This window comes from Cataglyphis hispanica, chromosome 11 (assembly GCF_021464435.1).
Source record: "Cataglyphis hispanica isolate Lineage 1 chromosome 11, ULB_Chis1_1.0, whole genome shotgun sequence".
Taxonomy (NCBI): Eukaryota; Metazoa; Arthropoda; class Insecta; order Hymenoptera; family Formicidae; genus Cataglyphis; species Cataglyphis hispanica.
Genome location: NC_065964.1, coordinates 2,717,240 through 2,743,249, shown reverse-complemented (window position 1 = coordinate 2,743,249; position 26,010 = coordinate 2,717,240). Strand labels below are relative to the sequence as shown.

Below are 26,010 nucleotides of genomic sequence, written 5' to 3'. Positions count from 1 at the left end.
CGTGATGTCACTCGATAGAGTTGCGTCGACTGGACCTCATATTCGGTACACTCGTATTAATATATACGATAATGAATTATAATGGATACAAAGTCCTTTATTCATTAAGCTTTACGTGTGGATGGAATACAAATGAATACAAGAAGAATGAAAGCACGACAATGCCTAATATATTGCATTATATAAAAATATGTACACATCGCTCGAGAGTTATGCAAATATTAATTTACTTTTGAGCTTATTAAATTTTTAATAAAATCTCGATTGAAGATCATAACGCTTAATTAAAAAATACTGCCAGCAGAATGACTTTATATTAATAATGACAAAAATTATTCCGCATTATAAGCAATTGACTTCATCGTTTATATTTTTATTTTCTCCTTTCTTTAGATCTTAGATTAATAAATATAATAAATTTATAATAAATAAATTGAGAATAATATATTTCAATGAATATTATATATTAATTATTAATATTATTAATTATAAATATTATATGTTAATGATTACTAAAATTAAAGAATTTAAGTGACCAATAGTCTTACAAATGAGAATTAGCCATTGTTCTTTAATTCATCTTTATTTTTGGCTTTTCTTTAGATTTTAAATTAATACATATAATAAATTAATAATAAATAAATTGGGGATATATTATATATTAATGAATATATATATATATATATATATATTATATATATATATATATAAATGAATAATAAAGAAATATTATATATAAATGAATAATAAATAATTTAAATGAAGAATAGTTTTATAAATGCGAATTAGCGATCCCTGATTCGATCAGAGATATCTTATCAGTCTCTTATTCAATCTATGTAGGACACTCAGGGGTGGACGCAATATCTCTTGCGAAACGAGTAACCTCGATACATGTTATCGGCGAATAAGCTGCGTAATGTCAAAGGGTTAGGCACGATGCGTAATACTTTTTCCTTGAATCGTAAACCCGAAGAATGCGATTCGTAGTCGTAGCTTCTCTCTCTCTATCATCCGGTAATACGTCATACGTTTCTTCTACTTCTTCTCGGAAGAGAAATGGTTTCCCTCGGGAGTAATCGGTTTATACACAGCCGGGGAATCTATTTTTGTATAGAAATCATGCGCGCTGCCCCGGGGAAAGCTTTAACACTTTCGTGGGTAGGTGACCTGGAACACTTTAAAATAGTATCGTTCATGTCTGGAAAGTCGATAGCTTTCAAATACAGACTCTACCACAGAATTCCCGATCTTAATTTCAATGGCTGACTGTTCCAGATTTGAAGTACATTATGTCTTGAAAAAAACGCCGAGATACTTATATGTATAGTTATATATTTAGAAAATTATATATTTTCAATTATGCAAATAGTTACTTATTTGTAATTATATAATTTTGTATGCCTGTAGCTATAATAAAAGAAAATTAAAATTAATTAATTACTTAAAATAAATTAATTCCCTCATAGAACTGTAATTGTACAACTTTCATAAAAATATATCTTTATTTTTAACATGTCGACTTTATATTTTTTATATTTTTTACATTAATTTAGAAGAAAAATTACTATTCAATATTCTTATCTTACAAGATAATATCTCAATTTAATGAAAAATATCTTGTATCTCGCGCTGATATCAACAAAATTTCTCTAACATGTCAAATTATCTCTCACGATGTATCTCCGGCTATTTAACAAATCGCTTCGCGCTTACCAATCTCGAAAACAACATTGCTCATCTTTACGACGGTTATCCTCCAAGAAAGACAAAGAGAGAGAAGCGAGTTCTGTCACGTTCTTTCGGGCTCGCGAGAGCGATTAACTTCTCAACGGGAGCCCGATTCGAGAATTTCACTCGCGGTCCCGGTATACGCACCCCCAGATATCGATTACGTGCCCCAAAAATAGGGCGGCTGCATATCCGTTTCTATTTCCACGTCAGTCGATATATCCATAGCGTACTACGCGAGATATTTTTCTCCTTCACGTGTCGCCGATAAATTAAGCCAGCAAAGATCGGCCAGCGGCGAAGCTACATTTCGCCACAGTTTCGAAAAGAAACGAGATCAAGTTTTAGGGGGGAAAAAAAAAAATGGAAAAATATATTAACTCTTATAATTTAATGATACGCATAAGAAAAGTGTATCTCTTTAGTAAATCGCGAACATGCTTCTGTGAAGCACCTTAAAAATCATTATTATTAATAATAATAATTATTATTATTTTTATTTTTATTATTTAAAATTATGATTGTAACAAAAATAAAAATTTTTATTAATTTTACTTATATCATAAAAAATACAATATTTTATTTTAATATTTATTTTAATGCATTCAAACTCTAATATAATTTTTATAATTCCTCATTGTTTGTCGAATTAGAATAAGAATTAAATTAAGTCACAAAGCAAGTTTTTAATTTAAAATTCAAGAATATGTGATCGTCATACAATAAAGTTTCTATTTCTTTCATAATTGCTCAACGATATCGCTCGCGACAATCCTATTCTTGATGAAGCAAGAATAATAACATAACATATACGAGTACACATACATATACAATTATATTTTTAGATGTTAATCGAATGCGTAAAAAATCGACGGCGACTGATTTTTAATCACATATCGACTTGCTGACGCAGCTAATAATCCAACGGCCCTGAATCCGATCATAGGCACGATAAATTATTGCACTTTCGAAATCGCGCTGGGGTCAGCGACGGAGGTCCTGAAGATCGGCCCGCATCGCGATTAATAATGCCGGGAGTTAGAAGCGAGTACGCTAAAACCTGACATTTGACCCGCGATGGAAACGCGTGCGATCGATTATAAAAATTGAACGAAACGCTAAGTGGTGAGCTGCGTGAAATCCGTTTACGCAATGCGTAAATGCGGGAAACCCTGCTCTTCACCCGCGGAGCAGCGATGTTATGACGCGATCTATTTTAACATCTGATGTCACAAGTAGCGGAAGATAAATACCGATTCTCTTCCAACATTATTATGATTTAATGCTCAATGTTGACATGTTTTTCTCAATTCTCATTAATTTCTAACGAATTAATATTTATACTATATATATATAATTCTTATAGCTTCAGTCATATTTCTTTGAACATGATTTATTTTTTATATCTAACTGTAATTTTCAATTATATTGGAAACTCTTTATAATCAGTATGATATTATTTAATTTTTTGCACACATTTCTTTTTATATGAGATTTAAAAAGATTTTAAAGTCATAATCTGGTTTAAAAAAGATATTTATTCTTTTCTTTGTTATCTCTCTCGATTTTAATAACGCTGATATAATCCATGTGACTTTAATTAAATTTGGTACATTAAAAATAAATATAAATTTCGGCTTATAAACGTTATGATAAAGTAATATGTCAAATTAATGATTTTAGATTAAATTAAATTTAGATTTAAATTTTAAATTACTGATATAAAATGTGTGTTTAAGAGCTTAAAAGATAAATAATAACTTGTATTTTTTTATACTACGAAAGAGAGAGAATATTTTCCAAATTTTTTAAATAACATTTTTCATTCATAAATAATACAATTAAATATATATACAACATTCTGTCGAAACTAAATTACGTTTTCACGCCGTATCAATACTTCACGGCAGGAAAGAGTCATAAAAAATTTCATGCATGCATCGCATAGTGTCCGTTAACTCCGAATATCATAAATCATTGACAGCGGCCTGTCCCTCTCGCGTTGTCCCGCAAACTCATCATACATTCTCGATTATACAATTTTTTTGCCGTTATTTTCAATATCAGAATCGTTTATTACAGTTTGATATGAAGAAAAACAAATTCTACGCAAAAATTTTATAATAGAAAAAATAATTTATTTTCTTTTTTCTATCCATGAAAAATTCGACTTTTCAAAATTCATGTTGGTTTGAGTTCTATAAAATAATTCAATTTTTTACAGATATTATAAATTTATATACTGCGTAAAACGAGGATGACGTTTTTAGTTTTCGTGGAACAAGCGGATTCGATCAGTCCTTCAAATTGACGATACAATTATAAATTTATTGCTAATACCATTGACCGTTTGACTACAGTTAATTCAACTAATTAGCAATGCGAGATCATCGTGTGTAAAAAAGATTTTACACCACTTACACATATTCATGTATGATATCTCAAGTTGAGCAAGACCTTTGAGTCGTTTGTGAAAAAAGATCTCGTAATACACAAATATATTACGCAACGCTTATTGCGCAACGTAATTAAACGCGACACAATTTCTCAAGGTATAAAAAAATATGCTTGAAATATATAAATAAAATAAAATGATGCTGCCCATCTTGGCGGTATTCATTTAATGAATTTCTTTTAGCGAAAATTGAAACCGATATAATTTTGGCATTTTCGATGTTACAAATACATGCTAAAACATATGATATCCATGTTCATTTATGTGACTCGACTTCATTTTATTTCTGTATTTTTATTTCTTTTTCTTTATTTTTTTTATTTTATTTTTTTTTTATCTCCAACAAAATTACGTATTGAATTAACAAAACATGATGTATTGCCTACATGACGTATAGCAAAATAATTATTGGACTACATGAGGAAGAGAGAAAGTGCAATAGAAAGTGCTTATTTAAATTTTTTCCCAGATTATAAGCTACAGAGATATTTAAAGAATTCTAAAATTTAATAGAATAAAAAGATTGCTGAAAATGCAGACAGAAATTTGTGATTTTTGCGTGAATTATTATTATAAAGTATATATATATGCGTTTATAGAGATTATCAGGAAAATTAATCAATACTTATTCCCAATAAAGTTGCTCGCACGCGTTCGAAATATGTATTCCGAGCAGAAACCTGCACTTTTCGAGGAGGATCGTGCGAGATAATACCGTTTGCGCGATATCGATAGTGAGATCATCGCTCGCGGCTCAACCACGAATTCTCGATACTCCTAGAGATCTTCGATCGATCCTTCAAGGATGCTGCGGAGAATCTCTGCTTCATCTCGCTTAACCGCAAGGGGATTCAATACATGGGCGTCCGCAGAGATTTTTTTTCCTCATGCGATGACGTTGCAAATATTGTCATTGAAATGTACGCCACGAGAAATGAAAGAGTGAGAAACCTATCATGAATTATCGCTACATAATAAACTTTGTGACTTTGAATATTCTTATTCTTATTCTAATAGAGATAATTTTACTTTTTTTTTTATAGTCTTTTATTATACATTATGTATCTCAATTTTTGTTTGCTAAAAGGTTTATTATTTTCTTTATTTTTGCATTTTAACAAAGAAATTTGTAATGAATTTTCATCGAAAATTTTAATTTAAATATGTCATAATTTTGATATGATATGGCTACGAATGACTGCAGGATTTTTTCTGTTTTTTCAAAACAAATAAATTTAGCAGTAAAACAGATTTTCAATTATTTTTACGCTGAGAAAAAAATTTTGTTAGCTTGATTAAATGCATTTACTTACCATTTTTTAATTCAAATATTTAAGTCAAATATGTCATGTTAGATTTAATATATAGTATTTAAATATTTAAATGTTTCAACTAAAAAAATAGCTGAATGCATTTAGTCAGATTAACATTAGTTTTTTTCTTAGTGTATTCATGTCACGCTTCCTTTCAAATATCGCCGATATAAAAATAGCGTTTACGCAAGAATGATTCTTTTTATTTTATTTCACTTTCATCTGTATATTTTACTGATATCTCGGCGCTGCAATTCTGCGATCGTTTGACAGATCGATTAAGCCCCTTATTGCGGGCGCCCATGCACTCATACGCGGCGACACGTGGATCCTTTATGGGGGTCAACACTTGCGCCAGCCATACTGGCACTTCGGCGAACGAGATGCGTGATTACGGTCATAAGCTGACCTAAGTCCGTAGGTACGTCTCGATGATCCTCCTGGAAGAGGCCCGATGGTAAAGCGAGGAAATCTAATACGAGGAAATAATCGCGCGCAAAATGATATATCCCGCTCTGATATTATATTCAACTCTCCATGTCATATTAAACTCGATGTCGAAGAGCAAAAACTTAAATAACGCTTCACTTAATTAAGGGGATATATTATTTGAAATCTCGAAAGAGTACATTTTCTAGATCTTTATGCAGCGTAACGACATGATAAAAATTTTTAATTCATTATTGAAAGAAATTTCTTTTAAGCTGAAAATTTTTATTTAAGTACTTAATAATATTGTATTAATATTGTAAAAAAATAAAAAGTTTTTTAAGTCGTTGCGCTGCAAAAAAAAAAAAAATTCTAGAAAATGTATTCATTTTTTAAGAGTTCAGACGGATATGCCCTCTTAAATAAATGAGAATAAGCCTTGGAAGATATTAAGGATGTCAATTTGATCAATACGTCGTCCGATCGTAAAACATTTTAACTCAGAAAAATGACCTGAACTAATTTCTTCGATAAGATTTATCTACATTTGTTATTAATTACGTTTGTAGCTGCTATCATTTATTTCTCTTTCCGCTTCCTTTTCGCTTCCGTCATCTTTTTTGAACGCTAATTCTCTTTTAAGCCCGGAAAATGTGCAAAAAGTGCAACTAAAAGGGGGACTTAATAACTTTCCGGTTCGTGAATTGATTTTCGAGAGCAGCGTCGTCTTAAGTCCTTAAATATTTCTGCGCTCGACAGTCTCCTGCAGCAACGGACGATCCGAGAGACACGTCGAGAGAAAGGGAGATGGAGCGCGGCTAAAAAGACCCGGTAGAGATCGATGCGAGGAGAGAAAAAAAAATGCGTCGGAGAGGACGAAGGAGAGAGGGGGATGGAGGAAGAGAGAGACAGGAAAAAACGAGACGCGAACGAAGGAACGGCGAGAAAGGCGACGCGATGAGCGTATCTTCCTGCGGACGGCGATGTCATCCGGCCAAGTCTGGGGACGCTTAATATTACTGCATGTTATGCAGATTCTGTGGAGCCATTCCTCGCCACCCTCCCTCCTCTCTTTTTGCAGGATCTCTCTCTCTCTCTCTCGCCGATTCTTACGTATCGCATAAACCGTCCCCTCCAGCTCGAATGAGACAATCGTCTCACTCTCTTCTCGTTTAATGTGAAATCTGACATTTAATATTAAAAAACGAGCGACGAATTTATATTTTATAATATTTTCATTTCCAATTATATTTAATTATATTTATTTTTATTATATTTTTATTATATTTTAATTATATTTTTAATATATATATATATATATATATATATATATATATATATATAATATTTTCAATTTACAATATTAATTCGATTGTATTATCCTCAAGAAATGATGATAAAGAAAAAAATTACAATTTTTTTTTATGATAAAAAATCTAAGTATTTTAAATTTATTATTTAATTTAATGATTTATTCCTTATTACTTCTCAACATTTTTAATATAATATTTTATATAAAATTTTCTATAATATTTTACTATATAATAAATGATAAACTTGAATTGATAATATTATAAAACAGGATTGATATGATTTGTTAATATAAATATGCGTAACATTTTGCGCACGTAAGGCTGCGTAATAAATAAATATAGATATTTAAAAAAATAATTTCTCCGCGACGACGTAGGCGCGCTCTCTTTCCTCTCTCGCAACGATTCAGGTGTAAATCCCACGTATCTCACGCGAATCTAGATGGTAGGTCGAAATGAGCGCAATTGAAAATCTGCGAGGGGGCATATTGAATGTTCTCGCGTACGATTAATGAGGCCCGGCGAGAAAGTTCGGTGTCGTCGATACCATGAAGATATCGCGAAATGAACCGGTCGAACCTGTGCGAGGCGAGGCCCAACCCGAGGACCGGGTTGCGCCTTGTAAAAGCGACCAGGTGAGATGGCTGTATCGCCGATTCGTCCCGCCAAAGTATTACTCGGTTAAAGGCGACCGTAATTTAAGGCAGGAGGAATTCGTTGCGCCACGAGATTCCGTTTTATATTTCGTTTTAATTATACCGATCTTCGTGCTTTATCTCACGAAAGACTCTCCGTACGCGACAGTTTGACTCGCGTAATAAATCAGCAGCAGTACGCTTGATGATAAAAATAAAGCGCGTGAAAGAAAATTGATTTCAATCTTCGTGTGAATTCTTAGCCGCCAATTTATGTGATCTGTCGAGTCGTATATTTTTTTTTTTTTTTTATTAAATATATTTTTTTTTATTATATAAAATTATTTAATTTTATTATATAATTATTTTTATTATATAATTTTATTTAATTTTTATTTAATTTATTTAATTTATTTTTTATTTTTATTTAATTTATTTAATATTATATAATAAAATTAATTTTATTATATAAAATTATATAAAATGATTATATAAAAATATTATTATAAAATCCCTTTAGCATTAGAAAAATTAAACAAATATCTTTTTGTACGCAATAGAAGAGCGATCATATCAAGGATTAAGATAAAACGTGATTCTGGATCCAAACTTTGCACTCTCAATTTTGTTTTTATTTTTTTAATAATATCGCAAATAAAAAAAAAACGATAAGAAAATATATCGCGAGTCGCTATTCGAAAGAACTTTCGTGGAAGTGGCATTAAGTGGCGCGTATTTTCTAATACCGTTTGTTCACTTTGTTCGCGAATACACCTGTTGATCCTGGTGAATTCGAGTGTGCCGTTTAGCGAGCCAAGCCATTTCGCGGCGAAGCAAAGGTTCAAAGTGTGTGCATTATCGTTATCGTGGCGCTACGTACAATTGCAAGGGTGTCGCGTTGGCGAGCCACAACTAATCGAGAATGGCATCGAAATGCACGTACAGGATAATCCTAAATAAACGGCTTTACCGTCGCGAGTACTTCCTGGTTACGGTATACCGTAAGAGTCTATCTGCCATTACAGCAAATCAATTCATTGATGTTTAAAAAATGCATACTTTTTTTTTTAAATAAATTTTAACATAGAATAATATTAAATAATGAAATATTAATAAATATAACGACACTATTTATCGGGGTATCTACTTCCTGGAAAAATCTAGATTTTTCTGGGAATTTTTTGTCCCTAAAAAAATTAAAATTTTTTTCCTAAACAAAAGAGAATTTTCGTGGAATTTTATTAGAATTCAGGAATTTTTTTTTGAAATTATAATTAAATATCAGCATTTAAAATATTTTATAAATATATATCTGTCTCTTTCTCTCTCTGTTTACACATTCAATGTCTTAACAAAATATGAATATGCAGAGTACATATTTTTTTTAAAATTTTTTAACAAAAGCTATTATAAAGCAATTTTTACATATATATAGATCTAGCACTTGAGATTTAAATAGCTTTGTACTTTTTTCTTTATATGAAAAGTATTAGAAAACGCGTATAATAAAGAAACTTATTTAAAAAAATTACATGAAAAAATCTCTAAAATATTCTCTTTGCTTGGAATTTTGAATAAAAATATTTGAAAGATCAGGGAATCTTTTTTACAAGATAAGATGTCTATGTAGAAAGAAATTAAGCTTCGGAAAGAAACTATTTAATTATTCTCCATCTCTGAAACAATTAAAACGGAAAGAGAATTGATTGCTAAGGCAAGCAGGCATTTAATCCCGCGTGCGGACGCGGGATTAAATCTCGATGTAATAGGAGAACGCGTACGGTAATGGTGTAAATTTGGAATCGGGGTTCACGAACCTCCATCAGGCACACGAAGCCTAAATATTTGGAACGGCGGCTCGCGTAAACGTCCGCTGTTCGTCGAAAACGGTTTGGGCTAACGGTGGGGCCGTACTTACGTTAGCTCTTTTCCCTCGAGCACGTGTACATGACGGCGAGCGAGAGAGGAGGCACTGTGTACATATACTTCGTGTACTTAAACTAATCGCATCGATCTTTAGCTAGTCTTTAGCTGGTTATGCTAGTCGCTTTTCGCAAACCAAACCATATGCCGAGGGTTTCATAATCCTTTGCCGGTACAGATTTATTTGCGCGGCGATAAATTTTAAACAGATTCGCGAAAGGGCCCTTTATTTATCCCAACTTCTTGATATTGAGTTATTTGTGAATTTACGAAGCATTCCATAAATGGCAATACAAATTAAAATCGCGAACATAGAGATAAGATTTTTTCTTTTTATCAGAAAAAAAAAAAAAACTGATACAAAAGTTCTTCTTTTCTGATAAGAAAGAAGAATATATCAGGGAAAGCCTTGACCATTCTGACACTAGTCTAATCAACGACGCTAATCTGTGTGACCTAACTTAAGTATTACTCCGCGCGATCTCTTCTTAAGAGAAGAGTTTACATTTAGATATCACAGTTAAGTAATCCCTCCATTCGCTCTCGAATTTATTATAAAAATCTTTTTAATAAATTAGAAGAATTATAATTAATTTAATTCTTACGATAAGATTTCTAAATTACAAAAAACAAAACGCTTATCTTTAATCACTCATAACTAAACTAAAATTTCTTCATAATATTTTTTCATAAGTAAATTTATCGGAGAGCCGATAAATGGAGAGGAAAAAGCGATTGTACAGATACTTAGATGTATATAGGATATTTGAAATGAGATGCGAGTTATTCCGCGAAATCGGGGCATCTTGCCGAGACGGCTGTCTTCTCGGCGACGCACAAACGAGACATAATTCCCGACAGATCGCCCTCTCGCGCGCATAATCGCGAAATTATGTCACGGCGTAGCCGCGGGAGGATTCCTCCTCGGCGGGGCTGATGCTGGCTTACGTCATGTATGCCGATACATGGAAACAGGGAGAGGCGCCTGTCGCCTGCGTTACACATATTTGGTACGATATTTCGTATCCCGGCCATTATTTATGGAAAGCGTTGATAATATAAAAAAAATTATCCTTATTAATCTTCAATTATTTTAAAAAAATTATCTCCATTGATCTTCAATTATCTCCAAAAAAATTGCCTTCATTAATCTTCAAAGAATTATCTCCATTAATCTTCAATTATCTTAAACAAAATTATCTTCAATTATTTTCAAAAAATTATCTTCATTTTCAGGCATTTAATAATCGAAACTTATTTAAACGGAAACACTTTTATCGCGTGTTATATGTTTTCATATATTTTATTTTATATTACATATATACATATATTAGTCCGAGTAAGAAATGTGATTCCTCTCTGACGAAGGAAGTGGGGAAGAAATAAAGCCGTGCGATGGGAAAACCGAGAGAACAAGAAGACGCGGAATCAACTTGCACGCTCGCATTTGCTGAGATTGCCAGTAGAAGACGCGTTAAGCGATCCCACGCACTTAAGTTAATTGCATGAGTTACGCTGACACCGCGATATTGATATTACGGGATAATGTGCGAGCACGTGGACTGCTTTGCTAAGCAACGGCGACACCGCAAATTCAGATAGTTTGACGTTTTTCCGCTCCATCCATTAATGATAATCAATCGGTCTTTTAAAATTTGTAAAAAATTATTGATAAAATAAAATATATATGATAATAAACTCGTAATTTAAATTTAAATTTAAATTACGAGTTTATTATCATATAAATAATTTAAATTTTCCCTTACATTCGAGTATTACATAGTTCAGTGGTTGCAGGAAAGAGAAATAAATTTTTAACGCGAAGAGTTAAGAGTAAGCCTTTTTACATCTTCATTCTTCACCATCTGTTTTCTTTCATTTAGTAGCACAAGTTTCGCGCGATGAGAATGCATATATTATATGCATGCTAGAAATGGAAAATTACTTTAGTCATTCTTATATTCCATCGCACTTTTTCAAATCTTCCCCGCCACGTTATTTAAGTAGAACGACATCGCGCTTCGCAGTAACGTAATAGCGACATTGAGATTATGCAGCGGCGGTTATATCATTGCATAAATAACGATATAGCCTTGAGACATTGCCGAGCTTTTAGAACTTAAAAAAAATCTCTCAGATCACGTTTATCATATCGCATGAATTCTCGCGGTTATAATTTCCAACGAATCAATTATGTAAAAATAGCGTCCTAAAGTCATATGATTTTAATACACCATCACAAAACAATTCTCGTAAATCGTTTTTAAAACTATCTTTATGATGTGTTACCTTCAAGCAAAAATTTATTTGCCGAATCTAATTTTTTTTTTTTTTTTTTTTATTTAATCAGTTCTTACGCGCCAGGTGCGATAATTCCTGAAATTTAGAAAAAAAAGACATGGTATTCCAAAAACGTAAGATGTTATAAACTGCAGAACAGAAAGGAGGTATGTGGAGGAAGATCACGGATAAGCGAGGGAGGGGAACGCGGGAAGAAGAAACGAGAAACGTTGCCCGGACGAGAGTACGGTGTTACGAAGGTTACCTGAAAGCCTGGCCGGGTCCTAGTAGAGTGCGTCGTTGACACAAGCGCAGAACTTTCATCTACAAGGCAAATGTGTGGAAGCACGATTCCGTTTTCGTCCTCTTCCACGTTATTCAAATAGAGCGCGGCCTTCGTAACTCACTGGCGTAGTCGCGGCATTATCGCGACATTAAATCTCCGCTATCGAAAGATCTGTGATGAGATATCCGATGAAATTTTAAATAAGAAAAGCGATCTCTCTGCAGAGCAAATTTGCTTGTATCGTAAATAATTTATCTCTGTCAAAAGTGAGTCGAACATCGATCGTTAATTGCATATTTATATTTTTAGAACTGTGTAATTGTGTGTGTTAAAGAATAAGAGTAATATATTTATTAGATATTTTATAAACTTCATAAAGTATTTAAGATTTGAGAGAAGAGAATTCCACAAATTCCAAAAATATAAAAACGCAATTAATCATAATATTTATTTTTATTCATGCGGAAAATAAAAATATTAGAAAAAAACATAATGCTTGTTTACAACTTTCATTGCTGCTTTTCTGAATCGACGCTCTGCGCCGTTGGCCGCAATCAGTGCGCTCTTCCTCTTCAGCAGTCCCTGTCCTCGTTTTCGATTTTTTTTTTTTTTTAACGATACAACAAAGCCCTTTTTAATCAATTTTTATCGCGACCCTCGCAACAAGATCCGTTGCAGATATTTTATTTTCATCCCAGATAAATGCAATTTATCAAGTTGCATAATATATCTTTTCCGTTAGTGCACAGCGATATGTATTTTCCAATTACATATCGTTGCTGCGACATTCATCCTTGATAAAGTAACATTTTCGAGTATGAAATTAGAAAAAATTAAACACGGCCAAGCTCTTTCAAGAGCTTCTATTTTTCGCGATGTTATTCACGTTCTCAGGATAAATAAAATTTCATAAATCTCGATTCGATCATGGCTTAAGTACTAAACCGATGAAATCCTCTTTTAAACTGATTTAATATTTCGTCGGAATTATAGATCCCGAAGTGGAATTAATAGTCAACGGATCGAATTTATTACCAAAAATTTTCTAACGAGTATCTTTAATATTTTATGTTTCAGATATGCAAAGACTCGCAGAAATGCAATTGTACAGGAATAAAAGGGCCGCCAGGATTTCCTGGAATACCTGGACCTCAAGGAACAGAAGGCTTTCCTGGTGAGATCGGGCCTGATGGACCCCCCGGACCCAAAGGCGAGAAGGGAGCGGGAGGAGAACCTGGAGCCACCGGCGAGAAGGGGCATCGAGTGAGTAAATTAATTTCTTAGCATGATGTAATTTATAATATAAATCCATTAGTATAATTTCATCGCTGATAAAATAGATAAAGAGCTTCAAAATATGCGATTTCATGTCAAAATGTTACTTATCTTGAAATTTTTTATTTTTATATTTTATATTGTTTGTCAAAAGTATTTATTTATATAAAACGCGTATTATTTTATATTTGTTAAAAGATTTAAGTGAATGATTATTCAAAATCTTCCCTAAAAAACGTAACGATCTTATATAACTTTCTTAGAAATTTATAATCTACGACCTTACGAGTTATTGAAATAACTCACCGAAAGAGATTTATCACAAATATTAATTTTTTTTTTCTTCAGCGACTGTGAACGCGCGTGCGTATTTGCAAAAATTTTTTTTAACACGTATACTTTTAATACAATAATTTTATCCGTATATTCTGAACATATATTCGTGCCAAGTAAATCAATTACAACGATAATTAGTTTCTTTATAAACGATTTTAATTAAAGTTCGCGACATGGGGATTTGTTAGACACGATAACCGTTTTACTAAAGTAATAATTAATATCGTGGATATTTGTGAATATCTACAAAAAGAATCTCATTTTAACAATTTATATTACATAACGATCAGGAATATATGTGCTGAAAAGTTTAACTTTAGAAACTTTAAATTTTATTTTATCATGCTAACGAATTAATTAAAACTAACTATGAACAAAACATGATGCAAGAATTAACATTTTATATATAATTCTCTTTTGCTGGGAAAATAGTATTAAAAAATTTCTACAAGAAAAAAAAATAAAAAAAATTACTCACGCGATTCTAAAAGAATCGCTATTGTGTTAATCTCATCATGAAGAATGTAACAAATTATTATTATAAATGTCTGAAATCACTGTTATTATTATTCGATAATTTAAACACAAATAAGATTTTTTTTCTTTTTCGCAATCGAACGATTCTTTGCAATCGCAAATTTTTTATCGGATAGAATAGCAATATGAATTTATTCTCAAGAAGCTTGACATATGTCAAATTTTGTGTAGACTTATTTTATTGAAATGAAAAGGATTTTTTTTTTAATCTATAAAGATACTAGATTTAATATTAAATAATTTCATGAATTTTATTTATATTTTTTAAAATTTGTCAATCAACTTGTATCCTACAATGTCACATTCCGCCCAACAATCGATTATGACTCAGAAATCACAAATGTTAAACGACTTAAATAACTCATAAACCATCTCTAAAATTACATGCGCGATAAGGATGAGAAAAAAGAAGCATCTCTTTAATTGGGTCGCCGAGAACGAAAGGATTGAAAAAAACGCTGATGAGAGCGGCAGACGACGTTATTCGTCATTCGCATTCTCGATCCCCTATCCGAACGACGATTGTTCGCCGCAACATGTGCTCGAATGGGACGCAGAAAAAAAAGAGGAAGAAAAGAAAAAAAAAAAAGATGAGAAAGAAAACCGTGGCGTCACCGGCCAGAAACAGAACGCTTCCAAATGCGGAGGAAGAGAGAAAGATCGCGGGCCAAGGAATTACGGACGGACGGGACACCCACGATGAACCGCCCTCACTAACGAGAATCGTTACGCACGCAGCGAGAAGCTGCGTGTCCGCCGTTTCGCAATTTGTCGGCCAACATCGATGTGCGACACCGTGCGATATGATACGAGGTGGAGATAACCGGTGGTGGAATCGCTTGAAGCTGGAAGATGTCATGCGCGCTCGACATGCGACCAGTTCCGGTTATCCTAATTAAATAAAAACACGCAGCGTGTTTCCCTAAATTTTGCTTGGACAAATTTTCTAGGCACAATCCATGCGTGTCCGCATCTTTAATTGCAATTTATTGTCAAGTACCAAAGATACAAGATAAATGACGGCGTGCTTAGCTGGTGTGACGTAATTTTATAAATTGAATCTGGATTTATAGAGAAATAATTTTAATTTAAAGCTTTTAATTAATATAATTATAATTTGTATAGAAAAACTATTGAAATGAAATCTAAAAGTTGATTGCCAATATTTAAATAAAATCTGGCACGATTTTAAATTAATGTACCATTTTTTTATTGGAAACTAGATTATACGCTTTAATTACAATTTTATGTATTTTTAAATATAAATTATAAATTACGTTAAATATGTAATATATTCAATTTCTATTTAAACCATCTTTCACGTGTTCTATTTTAAAAAAAAACTTTTATTTTTTTATTTCCTCTCAATCAAGCGTTTCTAAGCTGTCAATACGAAACTCATCATTTCAGGAAAAAATTTACCGCGCGATTGACAACCAACCAGCATTTAAAATTCATACGAAAGATAAAAATATTTGATAGAATAATAAATAAATATATATATATATATATATATATATATATATATATATATATAAATAATATCCTTTTTTACAATTGCATTTTTATCTTTCATATTGTAACTTTTGCATATAAAGTAAAGATTGCAAAAAAAAATGACTTAATAATAAAAAAGAATTGAAGATTACAATTTTGCAAAATTTGTATTCAACGCATTAAGATAATAAAATTAAATCGCCATGGAAATGTATTATTGTATATTATCACGTCGTCGTATGTAGAATAATTTTTAGCGTCGCAATTGCCGAAATGTCACGAATGTAATGAAAACGTTACACCCGCGTGTGGTATAACAAGAGTGTTGGTACTCGTACTGACGTGGTCGCACCGACACATCTCGCGCTTATTAATCGCGCGAGGGCGCAAATTATTCATTTGCGTGCGGACTGCGAAATAGGACGGTGTCAATCTTTGTGACTGAAACTTTGAATTAAATCCTCTACATGACGATTCAAATTGGATGGCTTAAACGTACTCTTCATTACTTCATTATAATTCTATTCGCTCGTCTTCGTCGATTTATTGCGACAAGTGTGTGTTACACAATATTCCAAAAAATTTATTAGCTGTTTGAGAATGGAATTGTTTAACTAAAAAAAAATTAACTTTTTTTTTTTATTATTATGAACTTTATTATTAAAAAAGTTAGTCAAATTAAATTTATAATAAAAAATTTAACTTAATTTTTATTATTATTATTATTTTTATCCACTCTTAAAAAAGACATGTTAAATCGATAGTCGCAAGTATTGTTGCTTCTTTCCCTCGATATTGATTGATTATCTCAATACTATGCTATACATTACTTCGTATCAATAGAAGCCTGTCGTGGCTGCGTATTTGACAATTCAAATATTAAATATATGTGTATTATTTTGATTTAATTGATTTTGAAAAAACAGGTAATACGTATTAGTTATATGTATTATTATATTACATATAACTAATTTTATAATAATGTGTTCTACTTAAATGCTCTAATAGAATGCACCGTATGTTGTTTCCGTTGGGCCAATTGGGCCTACCTTTCGTTGATCCTGGCCATATTCATTCTGGCTACATCTAGCCAGAAATGTAACTTCAACTCCCTATCAGAGGTCGATGAAGGAAAAAAATTCCTTTCGTTGCCGACTAATTATTGTCGCCGAGGTACAAGAGCATAATTTTATGCTCGTTTATGACATGACAGCATCATTTTAATATAATTTTACTTTAATCAATCTAATGCCAAGTTATCAATCAAATTTAATGAAGTAATATTTAATTTTAATAAAATAAAATTAAACAAAATTATAAAATAAAATTAATAAATAATATAGGATAATATAATATAATATAATATAATAATATTATATATATATATATATATATATACATGTATACGCTACGCGTATTATATATATATGTAATTATTATTATATTATATTATATTATATTATCCTACATTATTTATTAATTTTATTTTATATATTTTTATACTTTTGTTTTATTTTATTTTATTAAAATTAAATATTATTACTTCAATCAATTGTTAAATTTGATTGATAACTTGGCATTGGATTGATTAGAGATAGATGGGCTATGAAAAATTATGAACAAAATTGGCGCATCAATATAAGAAATAAAATTATTAGCGTCTTTTACGTTAAATAAATTAAATAAAATTTCTATTGAGAAAAATATTATATATTTTTTTCAACTTTTTAATTTATATTTTTAAATTATATATTTCTATATGTTTTAATGTATATTTAAAAAGTCTATTGAAAGTTATTTGATTTCGTCTATTTTAGCCCATCCATTTTGAGGCAACGGATCTATTTACAATCTACAATCTACATTTGCATCTACAATATCTACAGATCCGTCGTCTCAAAATAAAATAAAATTTATCACTCACCGGCACTGATGCGCAACAGCGGAGATTTGGGCTTGAGGCTACGTTGTCTGCAACACACAAATATAAAATCCAAATTATAGCAACGCTTAAAATAATTAATATTTCAAGAAATTATTATTGTACGCATCGAATTTTATATGCCATACGTATAATAATAAGAAGGTATATAAATATGGAATAATTTTATAAATTCTAAAGAAAACTATTTTTTTTAAATAAAAACTCTTATAGTATGAGCCTCTCTTGTTTAAACTATACAAATAATAATCGAAACGAATTAATGCATGTACGGGATTTATAATAATTAATATACAAATAATAATACTCACCCTTGGGTTGCTCCGCTGGTGCAGGATGCCTCTCCTAGGCCTCCTCCTCCTCTCAGAATGTCAAGATCGCTACGATGATCTGCAACATATAAATAGTAGAGTCAAATTAAAGTAGTGCTTAAAATAATTAATATTTTAAAAAATTTATCATGAATGTATATTCCATGTATATAATAATAAGCTAATCAATAAAATAATTTTATAAATTTTGAAAAAGAAAGTATAAATATCTCTAATAATTTCATATATACATAGCTATAAAAGTGAAAACTTTTTTCTCTAATTCTTTCTTATTTAAATCATATACAAAATCAAATTACGCAATTAATTGTTTAATTTAAATTACGTATGCAATTAATAAATAATTAATATACAAATAACAAATTACTTACCACCAATGCCCGAGGCCTGGTCCTCAGGTTCATTCACACGCGCGATACTTTTAAACGGCACTCCCGCAAATTTATTAAAATGATATAATTACGTATTATTCAAAATTTATAGTGCGTGAAAGATAATTAATTATTTATCAGATCAAATTAATTCCCGATACTTGTCGCGATCGCGTTGAGTAGAGAAATTTGACAGTGGGTCTCGCGATCTACTTCCTTACTGTTCGAGTGTCGCCGTAAGAATAATAAAGTCCTAAGCCATAACACGTCAACAATAGCGCACTAATGTTTACATCGTCAAGGCCGTATACCATGTTATGTTTTGATAATAAGTTGCCGAAGTATTTTCCGTACTATGACGTATATATACAAACGGAATATTAAATTATACATGTATTTCAAATTTTAAATCCATTATTAAATTAACAACTAATATACGGAGTTTATCGTTAATTACTCGGACCTGCGATTCAACTATTTTATCGCGCGATCCGAATCATATTTAAACTATCGAAAAGTCGAACGATAAAGCATCGGATGAAATATATTTAATTTCAAATATTTTTAAAGAAATAACTGTTATTTAGAGAGAAAGAGACAGAGAGGCGGAGAGAGAGAGGGGAGGAGAGGAGATAGATAGATAGAGAGAGAGAGAGAGAGAAAATTAATTATTAATTATATCAAATTATTTTCCGATTCTTGTCGCGATCGCGTTTAGTCTGGGCACACCACGATATAAAAGAAATTTTTTTTATGCTCAAACCAATATTGCAAAAGATATCGCGATTTTTTTATTATTTTATCTATTATTTATTTTATTATTTTAGTCTATATAAAAATTAAATTTTGTAATATTTTATATAACATACACATACACACACGCGTATAATATTCTAATAATGTGTTGTGCAGCTCTCATTGAGATATCTACTTTTAAAAAGGCATATTAAATCGATACTGGCAATATTGTTACCTCTTTTTCGCGATGCTGATTGGTTATCTCGACGAGGCACTGAACACTTACTTTATATCAATAATAGCGTGTCATAACTGAGCGTCACATTTGACAGTTTAAATATTAAGTGGGTGTGTAATTTTTATTTAATTTATTTTGAAAAAGTAGAAAAGTATTAGTATGTAAAAGAATTAATATGTAAGTAATTATATGCATATACGCATAAAAAAAAATGGCGCGCGTTTATAGCATTCTAGGTATTAAAAGTTTAAGTGATTAAAGCTAAAAGTATTTTGTTAATTGAATTTCAGAGATAAACGAGTAACAAAATCTTATCTTTTTTTCAAATAAAGCAATTCAAATCGCAAGCATTAGAGAGAAAGTGACAACTTAATTTCAACTTGGGTGTAATATCGAAAAATTAGGAAAAATTACTGGTGATGTGTTTCATTTTTAATAATACATTGTTGAAAATATAAATTGCCCCTTACTTTGCAATATTAATTATTTTTTAATTGCTCCAAAGCTTGAGCAAGAAAGATAATTTTTGTCTTGATCTATTTTCTTATTGTGCTTTCGTTCTTAATCATTTAACTGAGGAAGAAGTTTCAAGAAAAACAGTAAATGGAAGACGCTTGTCTTCCATTTTCTCGACACATCAGACACTCCACTTTTCATCCGTTCAGGAAACTTTCGATCGTAACGAACAGAAAGAAGCCGCCATTGCCATAAACTCATTACGAAAATTCTGATTATTAGTACGGACCATCGTGTTGCCGCATGTGCCACAATTTGCCAATTACACGCAGCGCGTCGCACGTTCTCATTTGCGGCCTGCATCGCTTGCTAATTATGTTACATCGATCGTTCGACCACGGTGCTATTAACTTGCATCTTCGATTAATGAAGAGCAATTGGACCCTCCGTATAATAGGATCTGAAGGAAATTTTAATTCGAAGATTAATCCCGGAAAAATTCAAAAATTCAATGTCAAAAAGATAAAATATGATAAGTAATTAATAGAAAGAAGCGCGAGGAGCCTCTGACATTTTCCCTCGATAAAAAATCAGTAAGAAAAATGCAAAACTACAAGATACTGACAAGCAGAATCCAAAATTTATTTAAAAAAAGAAATGATTCTGATGATTGAGACAGATTGACTGACATTTTTTTTTAAAACACCCTGAAAATACATACAAAAATGTGTCGGAATTTTTAGAAGATTTTTTTTTACAGGGTTTGACTTGGAATTTAAATTGCATCTTACAAATTATAAACTTACTTTATTTTTCCGCCAAAAAGTTTTAATCTGACAAAAGAGGCCGGGCATTTAAAAGATGCGAGGCGAATTATGCATTCTGTTGCCGTAATGAACGACGCTTCGATTCGTGAACGCGTTCACCCTTTCCTCCTCTTCTTCTTGCTATCTCAACGAGTCCTTTGCCGCTTCCTCGTTTCTCTTTTTTTCCCTCGGCTTGTATACGTACGCGCGGATTACATCAGGCGCGCCTCTCGCCTCTGAAAGGGAAGATGACGTCACAACCCTTTCTGGCCGGCCGGAGAGAAGAGAAGTGTACCGTACGATCTCTTGAATTGCAGCTGCGACTCGCCACTGTCGGCTTGATTTACGAGGTTTTTACGGATTTTTGTTCTTCTTAAAAAAAAAAAAAATTCGTTCCTCTCTCTCTCTCTCTCTCTCTCTCTCTCTCTCTCTCTCTCTCTCTCTCTCTCTCTCTCTCTCTTTCTCCCCCGAGCATCTTTGAATTTATCGGACCCCCCGAGATTTTTAATGCCGTCGCCTATACTTGGATCCGCTCCTCGTCTTAAGCCACTTTGTCGCGGAACGAGGACATTGATGGACTCTGGGATTAGAGGAATCCCCTGTAGGTTTAAGGAGATTGCACTTCGAGATCGTACGTGCGATCGGAGAGAGTTTCGGGAGAGAGTTTCTCCGGGACGAGATCGAGTGGCGATTGCATCTTAAACCTAAACTCTCGGCGAACACGGGAAGTAAAAATTGTATCGCAGTGTGAAAGGACAACTGCAGGATGTGGAAAAAAATGTTTTTATAAAATTTAATTTTTATAGAATTTTCTTTACAGTTCCAAGCGCCGGTCTTTCCTTGACAAAAATTTTATTGGAATCCTTCCTGACATTTGTATTGAATATTTATCGTCTTATTAAATCTGAATATATAAAACTGATTTGAAATAAAATTATGATTTTGTTGATGCAGACAATTCATTATTAATGTATTGTAATAATATCAAAATAATTCTTGTCATATTTTATTAAGCAAAGATTTATATTTTTAATACTTATAATATGATAATTAAAAATAAATTAAATAAATTAAAATGGGATTCATTAATCCCTGTCATGTACTTCAGAGATTAATGTAGCATGACTTGGGTGATATTTTTTTGCAAATTAAAATGTTTCGTCGTTCTCATTGATGTTACGTAACTGGACGACGCAGTATGAAATATTCGTTAAGCGCGCTTGTAAGTTTACTCAATTCACGAGGAAACGACTAATTTTACGAGTATAACTCGTATTTGCCCATTGGTCAGTTTACACGATGTCAGCCTGCAACAGACGTGAATTGACGTCATGACCCTTTTCAATCCAGAAGTAAATAATTCAAGAAATATCGAGCGAAGTTTCTCTTATAAATTCAGTCTGCTTTTCACTATTTTATTATTTTCTGTTACATTTTTCAAAATTTCTACGATAATTTCTGAAATTAAATTAGTCTTGCATCTCTTTCAGTATTTCTTGTTTTATTTATTTTTTTTTTTTTTTATTTTGCTTTATTTATTTTATTTTCTTGTTTTAAATATTAATCTAATTAAAATATAATTATAATTATATCTACAAAATATAATTACGGAATAATTAAATATAAAGTAATCTATATATTTGAGAAAATGTTCTAAAATTTCCAAATTTATTGTAGACTTTTTTCTGATATAATACGATTTTTAACTCGCGAGTTTAGCTTCAGTTTCATCCAATTCCGAGTCAATCGTCACGGACATGAAAACGTGCATTTATCATTTAGTTATTGCCGTGGACATTCAACATCGGCTCTGGCCGGCGGCTTATACGGTGTCACTCGTAAAACGGCGCGGCCGTTCACTGACGTCATGGTCCTTTCTGGGCCAGGGGGGAAGATGCGTCGTCGACTTTTCAGCGCGCGCGCGCTCGCGAGATTTCGCACCGCGACAGGCCTCGCTCTGAAATTACCGTACGTGCGCATATAGCGGGAATGGCACAATTCCGCCACTCTTCGGGTTAACGATTCGGCCCGGCTTCCACCGGTGCGTGGGCGTCAATGATAAATTGCCGCCGGCATCTCGCGCGTTCCTCCTCGCTTTGGCATTGATCTCTATCTACGTAACGATTACCCAGATATTACGCGCGTATATAATACCCACGTGCGTTAGAAGCCGCGAGACGTGCGTCTCCGTCTCGTTGTCTAGGATTGACACAAATTGACACAAAAAGCCCGGCTTCTCCATTGCCGGAGAACGGAATCAGACTAAGTCGGCGTGGATTCAATTAATCTTTGATCGACGAATAAGGTCTTTCCTTTTTTTTTTTTTTTTTTCGGGAATTTAGCGGGATACGTGATGGATTGTAAATTTGTGTCATCTTCCCTCTGACATTTCAACGGAGAACGATTAAAGTTGAAACTTTTTTTTTTTCTTTTACTGTTAATAGAATCGATAAACGTTAAATCTTTTTCTTGATTTCGTATTATATTTTTTTCTACAAAAGCACAAATCAGGGATATATATTTAATCTATATTTAATAATTTTTACATTTTTCTGTAATTAATTAATTTGCAAAACAAGAAGTTTCAATTAATTTTATCACTAGAAAAATTTAATAGCAAATTTAATAACAGAATAATTATTTTATTAACAATATTTTTTAATTTATTATGTTCTTTGTTTTCTTGTCGAAATTTTCTTATACAGAAATTTACATATCGTTACAATGTTTACAAAACAAAAAAGTTTTAATTAATTTTATTACTAGAAAAATTTAATACCGAAATTAATAACAGAATAATTAATTTCATTGACAATTTAAGATATTTTGTCTTTCGTTTTATCGTCGAAATTTACTTAAAAAAAAAAAGAGAGAGAAAGAGAGATTGCATTTTGGAGCCAATACATTCTACTTCTACCTCATAAAATCGATCCCAAGTGTGTGTGTGTGTGTGTGTGTGTGTGTGTGTGTGTGTGAATTCTATTTTCTAGAAAGCCGCTTTTCTCACTCGCTAGCCCGACGAAAATTAAAGGGGACATTGATCCGACGTCGCGAGAGGTTGAATAGACAGATTGTTAAAAGCGCAATGATCGCGTGACCGGGCTCCATCAAACGCGCACGCGAGCTTTTAGAGTCGGCCGCGCGGCAATTTTAGAGCACGCGCGTGCTCTCGCTTATACACTTTCATTTTCACATTCTCTCCAATATCTAAAACCGTCCTCCCCGAGAATTTCACCGCCCCCGCCCTCCTCCCCCTCCCCCATCTCCTTCCTCTCCCCGAAGAAAGCCCGTTAAAACAAGCAGCGATGCGGCACCGTTCTAATTAAAACAAGCTGGACGAGGGAGGAGGGGGACGGGGTGGGGTGGGGAGAGGTTGAAAGAGACGAGAGGGAGAAGCGAGGATAGATGAAAGAGCGGAGATTTTTAGCGGAAGAGGGGGGGGGGAGGGACGTGGATATCATTCTCGCCCACACACGCACGATGAAAGAGGAGGACGCGCGTGAATCGGCGGTGATGCTTGCGCGTGCAGCGTGCCCGTTTTGTTTGTGTGCCACGTACGGAAAAGTAGGGTATCTAAGCGCTCCGATAATGAAATCAATCCGCCTCGACTGTGCTCGTTCCTCGACACGATGCCGAAGCCAATACGCGTTAGATCGACGGCCCGGTCCCTCGACTCGGGATACGCCGGAGCCGGCGTTTGATGCTCCTTCGCAGCGGCTTTATTATCGGCGAACTCGATTTCTAGATCTGGTGTGGAAAATGTAATGCGCGTCTTGGATTTGTCGAGAAAGATTTCAGTCGGTTTTTCGGAAAATTTCATTGATATATTTCGAATAATATGGGAGAGAGAGCGAGCGAGCGAGCGAGCGAGAGAGAGAGGGGGGGGGAGAGAAATGTCTTGCATTTTTATAGAATTTTTAAGATACCCATTATAATTTTATTTTAGAAAGTACTTAATGAAAAGTTCTCTCAATTAACGGTATCTTAAGCGAAGGATTTTTCATAAACTATCATAAAATAACTTGAAACTACGTAGTATAAAGTTTTCAAGACATTTAAACGTTAAGCTTTTATAATCCCTTTATGTAACATTCATTAACGTAATCAACGTTCACCTAAACGGGCGCGCGCGCGCGCCCGAAGTGCTTCTTATATGAAACTTTATATTAAAAGTATTATTTAATTACAATATCTTTTACTTGTAAATTTTAAAAAATTAATAATATATCACGAGAGACAAAGTCGTATTCTTATCTGGGTCTTTAAATTGTTTAAAATTAATAATTTCATAAAGTTCATGAAGGTTTCACATTTTTAATAATTAGGTTTTATATTTTTCTCAATTTTTTTTCCAATGATAATTTAGAATCCGAGATCAGCGTTCGCGAGGACGTTGTATCGACAATCAGCATCTGCTTTTCGATTCATTGTAGATTCGTCGCCGGTGCATTTCACGCATACCCGATAAGGGAGGCCGCGCACCGATAACGGCCACACAAAACGGATACACGCGTCGCAGTCCTACGCGTTCCTTGCCGTTCCTTGATATCGCAAAATGCGGGGGTGAAACGCGTTTCCGGTCTGACATGGAGAGTGGAGTTTGGACAGAACTACCATCTTACACTTGACGAAATGAATCCCGTGCAAATAATTTTTCGTCATCGAAAAATTATTAAACAAAGAGATCCTTTCTCTTCGTGCATTTTGTTTTATTTATAAAATAATTTTTCTTTTTTTTTTTTTAATTTCTTTCTCGAAGCAAGACAGCTCGCATACTGACAAATTATTTCTTTAATTATGTCTTTGCATGAAATACTTTAGTTTATTGTCTAAATAAATTGCTATCAATTATAACCAATTGATAACCAATTGTAATTAATCAATAATTCTATGAAATCTATTCCAATTAAAATGAAAATCGTATATTTCACTTGGAGTATATTTTGGATAAATACTTTTTAATATGCATTTATCATATTTTTACATATCTTTCTCTCTTTCCTTCTCTTCTATTTCAATCACGAAATTATTGATCGAAGAGATATTGATTTTGTGTAAGATATATTTATAAAATAATTCTCTTAAAACATTATCTAGAGCAGCTCGTGATAAATTAT

The 26,010-nt window shown here is 32.6% G+C and overlaps 1 protein-coding gene and 1 long non-coding RNA gene across 2 annotated transcripts in view; one reads left to right on the top strand and one right to left on the bottom strand.

Moving 5' to 3' along the window:
- Window positions 1–26,010, top strand: part of LOC126852717 (collagen alpha-1(IV) chain) — a 54,636-nt gene that overhangs the window by 10,311 nt on the left and 18,315 nt on the right. The window contains exon 2 of the mRNA XM_050597786.1: window positions 13,443–13,628. Within this exon, the coding sequence (XP_050453743.1) occupies window positions 13,443–13,628 (186 nt within the window). The remainder of the gene's footprint in view (window positions 1–13,442; window positions 13,629–26,010) is intronic.
- LOC126852772 (uncharacterized) lies at window positions 17,689–18,855 on the bottom strand. The gene is made up of 3 exons (XR_007687875.1): window positions 18,656–18,855; window positions 18,264–18,342; window positions 17,689–17,981 (listed from the first exon to the last, which is right to left on the bottom strand). It is a non-coding gene; the product is annotated as an uncharacterized LOC126852772 (long non-coding RNA).